The 17,468-nt window shown below is 41.6% G+C and overlaps 1 protein-coding gene across 2 annotated transcripts in view; it reads right to left on the bottom strand.

Moving 5' to 3' along the window:
• The window catches only part of LOC111950988 (integrin alpha-X), a 62,119-nt gene extending 47,232 nt beyond the window's left edge, over positions 1-14,887 (bottom strand). For both annotated transcript variants that reach the window (XM_070434690.1, XM_070434689.1), the window contains exons 1-14: positions 14,729-14,887; positions 14,421-14,553; positions 8,689-8,783; positions 8,233-8,288; positions 7,731-7,845; positions 7,433-7,563; positions 7,056-7,201; positions 6,398-6,551; positions 5,953-6,085; positions 5,625-5,698; positions 5,237-5,366; positions 2,585-2,733; positions 2,273-2,422; positions 56-256 (exon numbers count right to left, since the gene is read on the bottom strand). In XM_070434690.1, the coding sequence (XP_070290791.1) occupies positions 56-256; positions 2,273-2,422; positions 2,585-2,733; positions 5,237-5,366; positions 5,625-5,698; positions 5,953-6,085; positions 6,398-6,551; positions 7,056-7,201; positions 7,433-7,563; positions 7,731-7,845; positions 8,233-8,288; positions 8,689-8,783; positions 14,421-14,553; positions 14,729-14,783 (1,722 nt within the window). In that variant the 5' untranslated portion in view covers positions 14,784-14,887. The remainder of the gene's footprint in view (positions 1-55; positions 257-2,272; positions 2,423-2,584; positions 2,734-5,236; positions 5,367-5,624; positions 5,699-5,952; positions 6,086-6,397; positions 6,552-7,055; positions 7,202-7,432; positions 7,564-7,730; positions 7,846-8,232; positions 8,289-8,688; positions 8,784-14,420; positions 14,554-14,728) is intronic.
• Positions 14,888-17,468: the final 2,581 nt, after the last annotated feature.

Raw genomic sequence — 17,468 nt, 5'->3', positions numbered from 1 at the left:
GCTTATTTCAGAATATTTAGACAGAAACAGAGGGCTGTGTCTATTTAGTACTGACCTGACTGTATTTGGCCTGGATGCCCCAAGGGCGTCCCAGGAAGATGTAAACACTCCCACGTCCTCTGTCCTCCAGCGGGGCTCCTACAGCCAGCTCTGGCAACCCGTCCCCATTCAGGTCTGGACAAGGGGACAGAGACGTCCCAAACTGACCATGGACATTCCCCTGGACTCCACGCAGGGTGAGGGAGCAGTTGGGTGCCTAGAATGGAATCAAATCGAATTGAGGTAGGCATCYGCGCTTCAGCAAACAAAGGAGGTAGGATGGGTGATCAATAACAGCAATCCAGTGATATACGGCTTACACAATAACAACGGCCCAAATTGATTGAATTGGCAGCAGTAGGGTGGCTGAGCGGGTATAACACAATTTGATACAGTTTCTCGAAGTCAAACTAACTATGACCAAAAGAACTGAGTGAAATGACTCATGATAATACAAATGACAAGGAACTGATATACAGTGCATTCAGAAAGTATTGACTTTCCACATTTTGTTACGTTACAGCAAAATAGTTTTTTTTTTTTATTCCCTCAATCTACACACAATACCCCTATTGACAAAAGTAAAATAGTTTTTTAGAAATTTAGGCAGATTTTAAAAAAAGGCGGAAATATCACATTTACATAAGTATTTTCAGCCTCTTTAGTCAGTACTTTGTTGAAGCACCTTTTGGCAGTGATGACGGCTTCGAGTCTTCTTGGGTATAACGCTACAAGCTTGGCACACCTGTATTTGGGGAGTTTCTCCCATTCTTCTCTGCAGATCATCTCAAGCTCTGTCATTTTGGATAGGTAGCACCGCTGCACAGCTATTTTCAGGTCTGTCCAGAGATGTTTGATCGGGTTCAAGTCTAGCTGGGCCACTCAAGGAAATTCAAAGACTTCTCTCGAAGCCAATCCTGCGTTGTCTTGGCTGTGTGCTTAGGGTCGTTGTCCTGTTGGAAGGTGAACCTTCTGAGGTCCTGAGTGCTCTGGAACAGGTTTTCATCAAGGATCTCTCTGTACTTTGCTCTGTTCATCTTTCTCTCGATCGTGACTAGTCAGGAGTGGCTTCCGTCTGGCAACTCTACCATAAAGGCCTGATTTGTGAATTGGTGCAGAGATGATTGTCCTTCTGGAAGGTTCTCAGAGGAACTCCAGAGCTCTGTCAGAGTGACCATCGAGTTCGTGGTCACCTCCCTGACCAAGGTCCTTCTCTCCCTCAGTTTGGCTGGGTGGCCAGCTCTAGGAAGAGTCTTGGTGGTTCTAAACTTTTTCCATTTAAGAATGATGGAGTCCACTGTGTTCTTGTGGATCTTCAATGCTGCATATATGTTTTGGTACCCTTCCCCAGATCTGTGCCTCGACACAATCCTGTCTCTGAGCTCTACGGACTATTCCTTCGACCTCTGGCTTGGTTTTTGCTCTGACATGCACTGTCAACTGTGGGACCTTTTAATATAGACAGGTGTGTGCCTTTCCACATCATGTCCAATCAATTGAATTTACCACAGGTGGACTTCAAGTTGTTGAAACATCAAGGGTGATCAATGGAAACAGGATGCACCTGAGCTAAATTTCAAATCTCACAGAAACGGGTCTGAATACTTAAGTAAATAAGTTATTTTTGATTTTGGTTTGAATACATTTGCAAAATATTCTAAAAACCTGTTTTCACTTTGTCATTATGGGGGTATTGTGTGTAGATTACTGAGTATTTGTATTAATTTAATCAATTTTAAGTCTCACAGCAAAGGTTCTGTTTTTTAGGCTGTAACGTAAAAAAAATTGGGAAAAAGGTGAAGGGGTCTGAATACTTTCCGAATGCACTGTATCTTGAAGGATTTCATGTGTACATGAAGCAACAACCACTCACGTGCCGTGCACACACACTCTCACTTACACACACACACAGGAAGCAGTAACAGCAATTGTGGAATGTGGTCAGTGTGCAATGTGTGTCTGATATTCTGTTCTGTAGAATTTGAGTGTTTTGTAAGCTGTATATGAACGCAGCAGTGTTAGTTGGAGTCATTCCGACGAAAATAGTCAACTTGAATCATAACCATTCATGAATTGATAATGCACATTTTCAGTTTATGAATTATATTTCAATTAATCTACTACTGAATTGGTTGGTTTAGTATGATATTCACCAAACCATAGATATGCAATACAGTGTTCTATTTAATTCCGTCCTTTGTGTATGTATGGGGTGTTATGTAGCCACTCTTACTCCAGTCTCCAGGGTACAGACGTGGACCTCTCCCCCAACATCCTGGGCGTGATACCAAGGAGCCCCAATAACCAGCAGCCCAGCACGGCCCTCCCCTGGCCCAGCATGGCTCTCTAACACACACAGCTCTGCCCCGAAGTAGGAACCAAGCTAGGGAGGGAGAGAGAGAGAAACAGTGGAGGGAAACATTAGTAGGCAAAGAGCAACATGGTAATGACGACTTTGCATTCTGGTTGCCTTCTTAGTGTCTTCTGATTTCCCCATAGGCTCTGGTCAATAGGGCATAGGGTGCCTCTCTGGTCTTTCTCTCACCTGAGATCCAGGTATCCTGTGGGTGACAGTCCACTCCTGTTGGAGAGGGTCCCTCTGGAAGACCAGGACCAGCCCAGTGTGGTTGAACCTGGGAGCTCCAGCAAAATATATACTGCCATTCACCGTCTCAGCCACTGCCACCGAGTAACCTGTACAGACACATACAGCATTTGAGTTCAAGTTTAAGAAGTTTATTTGCCATTTGCAGGTATTAAAAGTAATACATACAGTGCCATCGGAAAGTGTTCAGAACCCCAGATTTCTTCCCCACACTTTGTTACATTACACCCTTATTCTAAAACGGATTTAATATAATTTTTTCCTCAATCAATACACACAATACCCCATAACGATGAAGTGAATACAGGTTTTTAGAAATGTTTGAAAATGTATAACAAATTTAAAACAGAAATAAAGAAGAAGTACTCAGACCCTTTGCTGTGAGACTCGAAAATGAGCTCAGGTGTATCCTGTTTCCATTGATCATCCTTGAGATGTTTCTACAACTTGATTGGAGTACACCTGTGATCAATTCAATTGATTGGGCATGATTTGGAAAGGCCTACACCTGTCTATATAAGGTCCCACAATTGACAATGCATGTCAGAGCAAAAACCAAGCAAGGAGGTCAAAGGAATTGTCTGTAGAGCTCCGAGACAGGAATGTGTTGAGGCACAGATCTGGGGAAGTGTACCAAAAAATGTCTGCAGCATTGAAGGTCCCCAAGAATACAGTGGCCTCCATCATTCTTAAATGAAAGAAGTTTAGAACCACCAAGACTCTTCCTAGAGCTGGCCACCTAGCCAGTAATCGGGGGAGAAGGGCCTTGGTCATTGAGGTGACCAAGAACCTGATGGTCACTCTGACGGAGCTCTAGAGTTCCACTGTGGAGWTGGGACAACCTTCCAGAAAGACAACCATCTCTGCAGCACTCCACCAATCAGGCCTTTGTGGTAGAGTGGCCAGACGGAAGCCACTCCTCAGTAAAAGGCACATGACAGCCCGCTTGGAATTTTACAAAAGGCACCTAAAGACTCTCAGACCATGAGAAACAAGATTCTGGTCTGATGAAACCAAGATTTAACTCTTTGGCCTGAATGGCAAGCGTCACGTCTGGAGGAAACCTGGCACCATCCCTACGGTGAAGCATGGTGGTGGCAGCATCATGCTGTGGAGATGTTTTTCAGCGGCAGGGACTGGGAGACTAGTCAGGCTCGAGGCAAAAATGAACGGAGCAAAGTACAGAGAGATCCTTGATGAAAACCTGCTCTAGAGCAATCAGGACAGACTGGGGTGAAGGTTCACTTTCCAACAGGACAACAACCCTAAGCACACAGCCAAGACAATGCATTAGTGGCTTCGGATCTCTGGAGAGATCTGAAAATAGCTGTGCAGCAACGCTCCCCATCCAAACTGACAGAGCTTGAGAGGATCTGCAGAGAAGAATGGGAGAAACTCCCCAAATACAGGTGTGCCAACCTTGCAGCCTCATTCCCAAGAAGACTCGATGCTGTAATCGCTGCCAAAGGTGCTTCAACAAAGTACTGTGAAAAGGGTCTGAATACTTATTTAAATGTAATATTTAAGTTTTATATTTTTAATACATTAGAAAAAATGTCTAAAAGCCTGTTTTTGCTTTGTCATTATGGGGTATTGTGTGTAGCTTGATGGGGTGAAAAAATTATTTAATCAATTTTAGAATAAGGCTGAAATGTAACAAAATGTGGAAAAGGTCAAGGGGTCTAAATACTTTCTGAATGCACTGTACATTTTCATTCTTTGTTGGAGCTCCCTCACGTAAGACAGTACATACACACAGACAATAAATGATCAGAAAAAGAACATCAATCATAAAACAGTTCAGTTATATGTGCTAAAAGTATGATAAACAGCTCAGGTTGCATGGTTTATCACACTGGCATATAAGCTGTTCTTGAATTGTTTTTGTACACCTGCATTGTTTGGGGTTTTAGGCTGGGTTTCTGAACAGCACTTTGATATATCAGCTGATGTAAGAAGGGCTATAAAAATACATTTGATTTGATTATTTTGTTTGGGGCGCGTGACCTGAAGCTCGCTCCACTATGATTTTATTCACTATTGAACGCAGTTTATCCCGTCTTAAATTTTATCGATTATTTACGTTTTAAAATACCTAAAGTTGGATTAGGAAAGTTGTTTGAAATGTTTGGACAAAGTTTACAGGTAACTCATTAGATATTTTGTAGTCATGCTGGGAAGGTTGGAACCGGTGTTTTTCTGAATCAAACGCGCCAAATAAATGGACATTTTGGAGATATAACGACGGAATTAATCGAACAAAAGGACCATTTGTGATGTTTATGGGACATATTGGAGTGTCAACAGAAGAAGCTCTTCAAATGTAAGGCATGAATTATATCGTTATTTCTGAGTTTTGTGTCGCGCCTGGTGGGTTGAAATGATTGTCTTGTGTTTGTTTGATGGGGTCCTCAGATAATCGCATGGTTTGCTTTCACCGCAAAGCCTTTTGAAATCTGACATCTGTTGAAATCTGTTGTCTAAGTGCCGGTATTATTTAGACTTTATAATTGGTGATATTGGTATACTGTAATTGGTGATGTCTTTTGTAAAAGCTTGAGTAGTGTAATTCCCATAGTCCTTCATTCTCACCTAGATAGGAGTTCTGCATGTCTGTCTCCAGCGCAGAGGCATTGATGAATGTGGCATTCACTCCTCTGGCTGCCTCAACAATGCCCCCAGACCATGCGTATGACCCTACTGCCCCAAACAGAGACACACCCTTCACAGGAGAGAGAAAATAACTTAATGTGTTACTTTACTTGAGCATACTTTTTATACTGTAATATGATGTAAAGTGATATAAATATTTCATGTAAGTAAGTACAAATGCTCTTTTAAGCAAGAACTCTCCAGACCCTGCTGAAATGGGAAGCATTACATTGGTTAAACATGACATTTAACATTGAAACGATATTCTGTAATAATCAATAACAATGGCCTTGAGTAGACACTTTCTAGACAGAGAGCAGTCACTAACCCCAGAGAGAGTGGTACTAAAGCCTCCCTGGGACAGTTCCTGTTCAAAAGAACTGGAGTTGGTCGAGTTACTTCCTGAACATGCAAAACAAAGAGAATAATCAACAAACCAATACACCAGTTTCCTAGACACAAAGCATTTTCAAATTGTGATTATCTTCTGTTCCATTTCCACTGTTAGAATTCACATATTACACAAACTTCCAAATTAGGTGTCTATGTAAAAGGTACACATTCCTTATCCAATGTTTAAATGAAGATATGGTAAATACTGTCGTTATCATTTCAATGGATAGGTTGCGTTTTTTTAAACTCAAATCCTTTTATACCTTCAATTGCAAAGATCTTCTCCCTAAGCTCATTCTGAATGGATTTCAGAGCATCAAAACTGTTTGTCTCAAATACAAAGTTTGGGAAAGACGCAATCTGCTCAAGCTCTTGTCTAGAGAATTGCTTCCCAACCTGGGAGGGGGAAGGAGGGAGGGAGAGAAAGAGAGGGAGGGGAGAGAGAGAGAGCAAAAAAGAGAAAGATGGCACTTAAGATTAAGACCAATCTAACACTTAACAGCCATATCATCTTACCAGAATTGCCAGAGCCAAATCCTAGAATAAAGAGAGATCAGAGGAACACCACGGCTTCGTCCGAAATGGCACCGTATTCGCTACACAGTGCACTACTTTTGACCCTATGGGCTCTAGTCAAATGTAGTGCACTATATAGGGAATAGGGTGACATTTTGTATGCAGCTCACAAGTAAAAGATGAATGAATCACCCCAATAGCAAATCTGATGACGGACTTCATCTCGGCCAATGGTATGACAGAGTCAAAGGTCTCTTTGGGGTCGTTAGATTTGCCGTCTGTTATCACAACCAACAGCTTCCTGGAATGTTTCCTCATCCCCCGTTCTTCTGTCATCATCTCTTCTCTGAGGACGGGGACAGTGCAATACAGAGTAGAAACAGTGTAGAGGAGGGAGGGGAGTGAGACGGGGACTTTTAGAGTACTTTAGAGTAGACTGATTCAATTAGTGACCCTCCTGGCAATCGTGAGCAGCACAAATATAAAAGGCCTGTCTCAAAGAGGCCAGTTAGACATTACTCTGCTTTTGTGCTGGTAGTGTCTCCATGTTGCAACTTGTAATAAACCGGATTGATTATTGATTGGCTTTACCAACGACTGCTCCCCCTTTTGGTAGGACGTTACTGTAAATAAGAATGTGTTCTTAATTGACTTGCCTAGTTAAAATAAGGATAAATAAATACAAATGGATACTACAGTTTTATTAATTGTTCATATGAGCCATTTTTTCCACTAACACCTCTGCATTTACCAAAGTGATCAACTGACTCACAGAACGTAGCGGATGGCTGATGGGGTGCATGTAACTCACAGAACGTAGCGGATGGCTGATGGGGTGTATGTAACTCACAGAACGTAGCGGATGGCTGATGGGGTGTATGTCGCCTCCTGGAAATGGTCCACGGATTGCATCAGGGTGTCAGGGTTAGGGTCAGACACAAAGTCCTCAAAGTGGAAGACAGCACTGGTGTCTGTCGAATACTGAGCAACTGCCACCTGGGAGGAGTGGACACACAATTATGGTTCCCATTGAGACCAATGTCCAAAGAGTCCATACTAGCATACTATTTAGAACAAAGCTAGTGTATTGGGCATGCATTCTACTATAAATGGCCATACTAGTGTGGACAGAGTCAATAGATACCAATAAGAAAGAGGGTGGTACAATCAGTAGTTCTGCGTGACCGAACGGACAGAGATGGGCACAGAGAAGGCCCATACACTCACCTGTGCACGGGGTGCAGTGAACATCCGAATAATGTTTTTGATGAAGTCGATCATGGTGACAAAGTCTCTGGTTGTGATACTCTGAGATCCGTCAAACAGAATCACTGCATCCAAGCCAAACTCACGGCACTCTGCAACACAGAACAGATTGATTGATTGGTTGATAGGTTGGATTTGTATAGCACCTTCACAGAAAGAAGCATCTTGTCCCGTGTAATGCAAACATGTTAGTTTTTGAAGTCAGTTACAGTTATTATCACAAAACCTGAAGTAGACATTGATCATTTAATAGTATAACCTTGAAAGGCAGGCTTCAGTGTTTGTGAGACCGTAAGCTGTGGCCCCAGCTCAACACAAAGTCCTTGGAGGTAGTTTAGAGTATCACAGCCATGGATCCGACGTGGTCCACACACCTAGCTCAGAGAAATGGAGAGAGAGGAGACTTTACAACAATGCCATCTCAGGAATGGCTGAGCCCAAACAAAGAATACATAGAGATCAGTTGAAGCAACCACATGGCGAATCAAGTGAGTGAATTAGCATTACTCAGTTCATGTGTCAGGTCATAGGTCATAGCTCACAATGTATCTGAGTCAGGTCATACTGTGGGTCACAATGTATTTACTGTAAATGGCACAAGAGGGTAAGCACGTAGCACAGGATGTTTGTGAAGAGCAGCTAGTTCCTGATTATAATTGCAGAGGGGAAGGGAAATTGAAAGGGCCTGTTTTCAAGCCCAAATTCAAAAAGATCAGAAATGAAATAGTACTCCGACTTAGAGTCAAGGATGAGCAACTCACCATAGCTCTGTCAGCATTACAAGCTAGTGACAATCCTAATGAAACTCCTGGCTCCACTAAAATAAAACAAAATAAGTGAATATAGATGGATTTAACATACAATTATACGAACATGAAAAAAGAATTGTATCAAAAAGAATTTTGCACCAATTTGTCAATACAAGCCTACTAAAATCTGAACTTCAGCTTGACATAAGCACATGAGGTAAGTGAAACATTCCCACTAATCATGCATGAGACAAAATGACAACACACACACACACACTCCCACAAGATGTGAGTGAAGCAATTGTTGTGTGAAAAGAGGAAACGCATAGAGGACTTGAGAATTACTATAACTGAAAATAACACAACAGCAGAGCTTTATAGAGAGAGAGAGAGAGAGAGAGAGAGAGAGAGAGAGAACTCTGATTCTTGGGGTCCACACAAACGGGTTATAGTGAGCATGCATCTTACCTTGTACGGGTAGAGCTTTACAAGTGCCACTATCATAAGAACATCTGTAAACCACTCCTGTCCCACTGTCTTGAAAAGGAGCTGTGACCAACACACTACAGAGAGAAGAGGGGATGGAGGGAATAGAGGAGAAAGACAGAGAGAAGGGATGGAGAGAATAGAGGAGAGGTTAATTGGTTATGTTTTAAATGCTCATGGAAGTGTGTTGTGTGTAACATTTCCTGTTTTTAAAATATATTGTTCAGTGACTGCTAGCAGTAGCGGCTCCGCTTCCGTGGGCTCATAGACCGTGCTAACATTGCTTGGATTGTAGGATTTTGGAGCATTACATTTTAACACCACAAAGTAAATGTGCGTCTGTTAAAACTTCTTCTTAATATTCTTTAAACTTTCTTCTTAATCTTCTTAATTTCACTTTGGAAAAATTGTGCCCAAATTAAACGGCCTCGTACTCTGTTCTAGATCATACAATGTCATCATTTATTATTACTATTGGATAGAAAACACTCTGAATTTTCTTAAACTGTTTGAATTATATCAGTGAGTAAAACAGAACTCATTTGGCAGCAAACTTCCAAACAGAAGTGAAAATTCTGAAAATGGGGCTCTGTGTCAGGGCCTCCCTATTGAATTGCCTTATATTTTATGGATCTGTATGCACTTCATACGCCTCTTCACTAGATGTCAACAGGCAGTAGAATGTTGAATGGGGAGTCTAGCTTGATGTGAGACCGAATGAGAGCTTTTGGAGTGACAGGTCCGCTCTATGGCAGTATTCAACTGCGCACCAGGGAACCCCACATTGTCTTCTGAAATGCGTTAGGTATACACGACGAAATGCTCCGGCTCGGATTTTATTGGATACATATGAGAAAAACATCATAAAGTTGGATTTTCAACCGAGTTGACCAGTTTATTCGACGTTTATTGGGACTTCTGGCATTTTTCGTTCCATGCGCTAAGAGTTCTTGGACATGTGCGCTCCACATGGCTAGCCAAAGTTGCTAATTCGACAGAAGAAATGGACATTCTAAAACAAAACAACGATTTATTCTGGAACTAGGACTCCTTGCACTACATTCTGATGGAAGATCATCCAAGGTAAGAGAATATTTATGATGTTATTTCGTATTTTTTGTGGTTTATGTTGGCTCCAACAAGGCGGAGAATTGGTGAGCGCTGTCTCACAATATTGCATGCGTACGTTGTACTAAAGTTTTTTTTTAAATGAAATCTAACACAGCGGTTGCATTAGAACCAGTGTATCTTTCATTTTCTGTACAACATGTATTTTTTAGTAAAGTTTATGATGAGTTTTTTGTTAGATTACGTGACTGTCCAAAATTCTTCCGGACAATTTGGTGCATTATGGCTACGTATTCACAATGTAAAACCACGATTTGTACCTCTAAATATGCACATTTTCGAACAAAACATAAATGTATTGTATAACATGATGTTATAAGACTGTCATCTGATGAAGTTGTTCAAAGGTTAGTGATTAATTTTATCTCTATTTTGTGGTTTTGTGAAAGCTATGTTGGCGGTGAATAAATGGCGTTGTGTGTTTGGCTATTGTGGTGAGCTAATATAAATATATATTGTGTTTTCGCTGTAAAAACATTTTAAAAATCAGAAATGATGGCTGGTATTCACAAGATGTTTATCTTTCATTGCTGTATATTGAGTTGTCGTTGATTTCATGAAATTATTATATGATATCCCTGTGGCGCTAGCTAGGCTATGCTAGTCAGCTTTTTTGATGAGGAGGATCCCGGATCCGGGAGGGTGACTCGTTAGAGGTTAAGTCAGAACTTCTGGGTCTGCTGAGCAATACACTAGCTAGAACCTTCTCATCGTGTATCTGGTAGGACAAAAAAGCATGGCCAATTTTGTTTCCCCCCATTTTGTTAGTCAGGTTCTACTGTAGGCGACAGGGCGACATGTTGTGTGGACTAAAACAGCATGAATCCAGGTGTATCACAAAGCATGATGAAATGAATTAACCGGCTACAGTAATTTTGAGAAACATTGAGAAATTGTTTTGGCCGATTTTCTGGGCAAACTAAAGTTGTCAACCTTTGATAAGCAGCTAGCTAGCTAGCTATGGCTCACTGGTAGCTTGCTAGTTAGTTAGCTTCCAATTTCAAGTCTTTCGAAACCAATATCTGTGTAACTGGGAAATATGAAGGTATTTCAAAATGAAAGTCTTGTGACACTATGATAGCTATCTATCCTCAGTTAGATAATGTGTTTTCACTTATTGCATCAGCATGTTTGTTTTGATCTCCCTGGTTTCCAGTAGTTACCACAGCCACAAAGTCAAGATTGGCTATATTGTACAAATTGCTGAAACATAAATGTACATTTTTGGTCTTAATTTAAGGTTAGGGTTAGGCATAAGATTAGCAGTTTTGTTAATATTAGGGTTAGGTTGAAAATCAATCACATTTGTGACCCGATTCAGGAAACTAGGCGTATGTCACAAGTCACGACATTTTAATCAAAATGCGTTTTTGCAGAAATGCCTTCTCGAAAATGTGAACTTTCATGTGCCTTAATAACAAACTTGTATGCCATCTGGAAATATGAATAAAATTGTAAAATGTGAGGCATTTTTGGTTAAGCCACAGAAAAAGCCAGCAACCTTCCCACTAGCCATGATTGGCTGAGATAATGAGTGGGTGGACATGCCGAGAGAGGAGTTCGGATTGGTTTGCTATATAGAAGGCTCTGTTGTCAGTCTGTGTTGGTAATCCTGTTGAACGCTGCTTTTTTAATAATGTATTGTGTAGTGGAGCTGCATAAGTGTTGCTCTCCACTTTCTATAGGATTAAGTTTTGAAATCAGTGGAATTAGAGTATGATAGCTAAGAAGATGGAGGAACACTTGTCTCCCGTATTACAATCTTCAAACTAAGGGCAACCGTGGCTTGGTCTTCATGACAGGGAGACGCCTCCATCATATATACAGGTAAGATAGTATAGCGTTGGCTAGCTACATTTTCACATATTACACGTTTCTAATTTTGACAAAGTGGTTTAATTTCAAGCTAAAGTGTACTGTTAGCTAGCTAGCTGGCTGGCTCCCTAGCTGACGTTATTATTCGTATCCAAGAGCCGTTTGCTTTTCTAGTTAGAGCCTAATGTTAGCTAGCTAACATTGAACCTAGTTGGTTAGCTCCTAGCACTGTGGCATTGTTGGTACTGTGTTCATTGCTGTTTAACTAGCTAACGTTGGCTGGCTGGCTCGTTAGCTAACGTTACGTGATGTTTGTACAACACCCGTTGAATATGGCCGGTGTCAGTACACGTCTGCCAATTTTTTTAATGAAATTGTTGCCAGCAGAGCTGGTTAGGCCATTTTCATGTTATCCAGATGTAAACAAATCATTGGCGTGAGGTGTGCGCTCTGAAAGCTCCGAGAGCGAAACGAGATGGGTGGGGCTAAAGCTTAAGAGGGTGTGAACGATGCTGAACGGGTGTAGACAAAGAAGAGGTCTTCACATTTTAAGTACATACATTTTAGAAATAGGCAGGCTTTATGACTTTGTAGCTGTGGTAACTAGTGACGTCCATTCTCTCTGGCTGCTCGTTCTATGTAGTATAATATAATCTGTTCAAAACAGTGGCAGCATGTGTAGCAGTTGTTATGTTTTTTTTACATGCAAAAGTGAAATATGTGTTTTTATGCTGTTGTTCAAATGCACAGATCGCTTTATATATCTTCTCAAAGAATCGACCGGTAGTTTGAAAACTTGGCATCATATATCTGTCATGCTGCTTTGTTGACAAATCCAACCACCTCACACCCTGGGTATTTAGCCAATCAGCGGACATCACTGGTATCAATAAAGTTACATTGGATCAAATCATTAGAGGACAGTGATGAAATACTGATAAAATACTGTTTGTTGTCGTTTTAGGTCTATATTCAATCTAGACCGCGGAAGATAACGCGATTGACATTTAAAGGTAATTGCCGATTGAGGCCACATATGCAGCGTTTACCGTGAATGTGCTCTCCGCGAACACCGAGACAATGCCTTTAAAAGGTGAATGGCTGAAAACAGGCCGATGAAAATTTTGTTTTATATTGGATATTCGGTTTTCTCTCGTCTATTGCTTGTTTAGCAACAAAATCGACAGGTGCGTAACTATGGGGAAAAACAGACGGGGTTGGCTTAGATTGTTGACAACATGTAAGCTATATTTCATCTCCAATGTTTATTGAAAATATAAATACATTTGCACAATGAGCACTTGTTTCCTGTCAAATACATCCTTACAGTTGTTGGTTAGCTAGAATTTTAGCCATATTAGCATTAACATGAAATCAGTCAAAACACCTGAAAACAAGAACATGTATCAAAATGAGATGAAACGAGCCACTTACAATTCCCCACGTGGCAGTTTCTTCTCATTCTGCTAGCAATCTGGCCATCCAAATCACAATAACACACTGATTCTGCCCCATGGGGCTTTCAATCTCAATAGCTCTTACAAAGTGTGCCATGACTATGCAGGGAATTTCAACCACGAATTAAACAAACAAAAAGCAGGAGTTTTCCAATGCCTTGTAAAGAAGAGCATCTATTTATAGATGGGTAAAAAAAGTAGACATTGAATATCCTTTGAGCATGGTGAAGTTATTCATTACACTTTGGAGGGTGTATCAATAGGACCTAGTCACTACAAAGAACAGGCGTCCTTCTTAACTCAGTTGCCGGAGAGGAAGGAAACAGCTCAGTGATTTCAACATGAGGCCAATGGTGACTTTAAAACAGTTACAGAGTTTACAGCTGTGATAGGAGAAAACAGGATGGATCAACAACATTGTAGTTACTCCACAACACTAACCTAAATGACAGTGAAAATAAGGAAGCCTGTACAGAATAAAAATATTCCAAAACATGCATCCGTGTTGCAATAAGGCACTAATGTAAAACTGCAAAAAAAAGTAGCCTAGTGGTTAGAGCGTTGGGCCAGTAACCAAAAGGTTGCTAGATCAATCCCTGAGCTGACAAGGTAAAAATCTGTCATTCTTCCCCTGAACAAGGCAGTTAGCCTAAAACAGTGGTGGTCATTGTAAATAAGAATGTGTTCCTAACTGACTTGCCTAGTTAATAAATTGAAAGCCGTAAAATGTTTTTCTTTAAAAATCAAATGAACATGGATCTTTGTCGATCCTACCCCGTTCAGAATATTCATTATCATAGTCATGGCACGCTTTGTGTAAGAGCTATTGAAAATTGAAAGCCGTAAAACTATTCTTATGTCTTTTTTCACAAAAAAAGTGTGGATTGTTCTCCATCCACCCCTGATTCAGAATACACCATCTTCATAATCCAAGACCATAGTCTGGTTGCAATAGCTATTGATGAGAGAACCGAATAGCCACCGAATATCCAATATAAAACACATTTTACCTTGGTAGACTTGTCTAGTCCTTAGTCATGAGAGAAATATGCAGTATGAAAGTGTAAACCATTTTCTGATGAACATTCCCACCAGTGGGAGAGTGTCTTCACCATCAATTCCTCCTCTATCTTACTGGCAATGAGAGGTTATGACCTTTTCCCCAAAATAGATGAGTAACATATTGAACAGAGCACTGTTTAATAGCCTAAATCTTATCCTGGTATCATACAACCACAGTGATATTATGATGATTAATATCCAATTGTGAGATCTGAACCCAGTGGTTTGACTCTTTAATGATTAGTAACTTGCCTGCTGCCTCCCTGCGCCGGTCCAAACTGACAGACACGATAACCGAAATGGGACCCTGCTGCCTCCGAGTCCGAGACACTTAATGTTCTGGGATAGCGAATGTCGAAGCTGAACCCCACTGTCAACGGTGCGACTGCAACAACAAAAAATGAACAAACACGTTTTAATTTATACATTTTCTTTTTACAAAAGTGTCTACAGCAAGTCTGATAGTCAATTGCTCAGGCAGGCCAGGTGCAACTCTTAACTATAACTCTACTATAAATGTATTCTACTAATACACTGTAGATTTGGCTATAKAACCTTACATTGCAAAAGTCCCAGTAAACACCAAAACTGGATGTGTTCCAGTTGGTTGTCCATGTCGACTGAAGTCCGCKCTTACAGTCCTCGCATAGTTGTGAACGTCGAGAAGATGAGGAGACCACCGGCTCGAAGAATATTATGTGGTGAAACCTTTCACGATAATGAAGGAGTGAATCGGTTGGTAAATGCGCCTTTTTTTTTTACAGGGACGTTGTAAAAGGATTACAACTGTCTGTGACCGCCACCCGGTGGTGAGAGCTGACTGGTGCAGGAGAGGATGGGTGAAAAAAAACGTGAGTTTATTCTATGGAGGGGTGCACAATGGATAGCTCCAGCTCTGGGTATACTCTAAAGCACTTTATCATGTAAAAGGAGCCATCCAATGTGATATGATGGATTGATCAATTGATTGGTTGGTAGGCTTGTTTGTTGGTTGGTTAGTTGGTTGGTTGGTTGGTCAGTGGTGCACAGCTCCCGTCCTCAAGTRCAACAGTGTGACTTGACCTTTTGTGCACTAGAGGGCGGTGTCTCATTTTCTTGAAATAAATAGCTGACGCCAGGACTGGAGGACATCCCTGCTTGCAGAAGCTTGTAGTATATTTTCTGTTATATTGTTGTTGTGATATGAAAATAAATGATAACCACTAAAGAGAGTTCACCAGAGAGTTSACTAGCTGTCTTAGCGTGAGAAAGACCACAACATGCTGGGAAGGTTTGGCTGAATTATACTATTTCCTTACTTCATGAGCACAAGGTAAAACCGAAGTGAAATCATATTTAACAGTGGTCTGCTTCCCATCTTACAAAATAYTGTTTTATTCTCAAATAATTTTCTCCTCAGTGAGACGTAGCTTAAACTGAACCAGAGAGGTCTCCAGTCCTATCCAGTTGGGTCAGTTACTGTAGCGTCCATTATTCAAGTTTCAGTTTCAAGTTTCAAGTACTATTAGTCTTGTTTATTTTTTACCTTTATTTAACTATGTACAGGATACACATCGTATACATCTTCCAACGAAATGCTTACTTGCAGGTTCCTTCTCAACCTCATATTGTAACTGTCAGTGGAGAGACGCAGGTTGCCAGGTATCAAATCTATTGTCCCTGTTAATCTCCTGTATAACAAACCAAACAGGCTACAGTTAGTAACTACTCAAACAACCCACACTATCCCCCCTATTCTCTCTCTTTCCTCCTCCTTCCCCATTTTCTCTGTGTAACAAAACAGAGTGTAAAACACACATTGTGCGCCGGCATGTTTGAGCACATCGTTGTGCCTGAGTCACTGAGGACAGACAATCCAGCCAACGTCACTGGTGATGACCTCACACACACTCTGACACCCACCCTGTCATTATGTTAAACGGCGAAAAATGCCGTTTGACAGGTCATGGAAAACTCTGAGTAACTTGATTGAACTCCTTGTCTTCGTGCCCTCCAATAACCATTTGTATCAGTATTAGCTATATGAGGTGGGAAGCTGGAAGGTCACAGAAGTTGTGAAGAGGTTTGTCAAGATAGAGAGAGATTTGGGTTGAGAGAAAGAGTGGGAGGAAAACGGAGAGAGAGGGCATACGATCCTGCCAGGTCACAGGCTTGGGGACACAGAGATTACAGGGGGTACAACAGTGTCTGTGTGAGGCATTTGGCCCAGCAGAATCAGCATGAGAGAGAGAAAATGAAAGATGGCTTGAAAGAAGTATGGGGGGGAAGAGAAAGTGAAAAGGAAGGATTTCAAGAGTGAAATAGATGGATTGAGAAAGACAGAACGACAGAGAGAGCGAGAGAAAGAGATGGATAAAAAAAGGCAAGATAATAGAGAGAAAGGGAGAGAGCAAGAAAGAGTTTGAAAGAGAGCGAGTCGAGTCAGGTCGTGTGGATGTGGAGACAGTGTGGACCTAGCCTGTCTCTCTGGTTCTCCTGTTGACTGGCTCTGTCTGAGGTAGGGCGGGCCCTCACACAGGACCCATTGTAGAGGCCTATAATCTCTATCCTCCAGGTTCTGTTCATGTACCTTGTTCAGGTCCCCTCAGATGACCCCTAGCCAGGAGAGAGAGGCTACAGAGACACTCTGGCTTTGTCAAGTCCTGTATCATTGTATGTGTATTGTACCAACATCTTTTGTGGACTAACCGGTGCCCCCGCACATTGACTCTGTACTGGTACCCCCTGTATATAGCCTCATTACTAACCGGTGCCCCCGTAAATTGACTCTGTATCGGTACACCCTGTATATAGCCTCATTACTAACCGGTGCCCCCGCACATTGACTCTGTACTTGTACCCCCTGTATATAGCCTCATTACTAACCGGTGCCCCCGCACATTGATTCTGTACTGGTACCTGTCTCTTATACACATCTAGATGTGTATAAGAGACAGGTTCAATAGCTATTGATGAGAGAACCGAACAATTGGCCCCCTGTATATAGCCTCATTACTAACCTGTAACCCCCGCAACCATCTGACTCTGTAACCGGTACCCTGTATAATAGCCTCTTATAACCTGTACCCCGCACCATTGACTCTGTACCGGTACCCCCTGTATATAGCCTCATTACTAACCTGTACCCCCACAACATTGACTCTGTAACGGTACCCCCCTGTAATATAGCCTCATTACTAACCGGTTGCCCCCCGCACCATCTGACTCTGGTACCGGTACCCCCCTGTATAAGCCTCATTACATTAGCCTGTACCCCCGCCACATTGAACTCTGTACCGCACTACCCCCTGTATATAGCCC

This window comes from Salvelinus sp. IW2-2015, linkage group LG23 (assembly GCF_002910315.2).
Source record: "Salvelinus sp. IW2-2015 linkage group LG23, ASM291031v2, whole genome shotgun sequence".
Classification (NCBI taxonomy): domain Eukaryota; kingdom Metazoa; phylum Chordata; class Actinopteri; order Salmoniformes; family Salmonidae; genus Salvelinus; species Salvelinus sp. IW2-2015.
The sequence above is the reverse complement of the archived record's forward strand: the minus strand, read 5'-3'. Positions and strand labels throughout refer to the sequence as shown.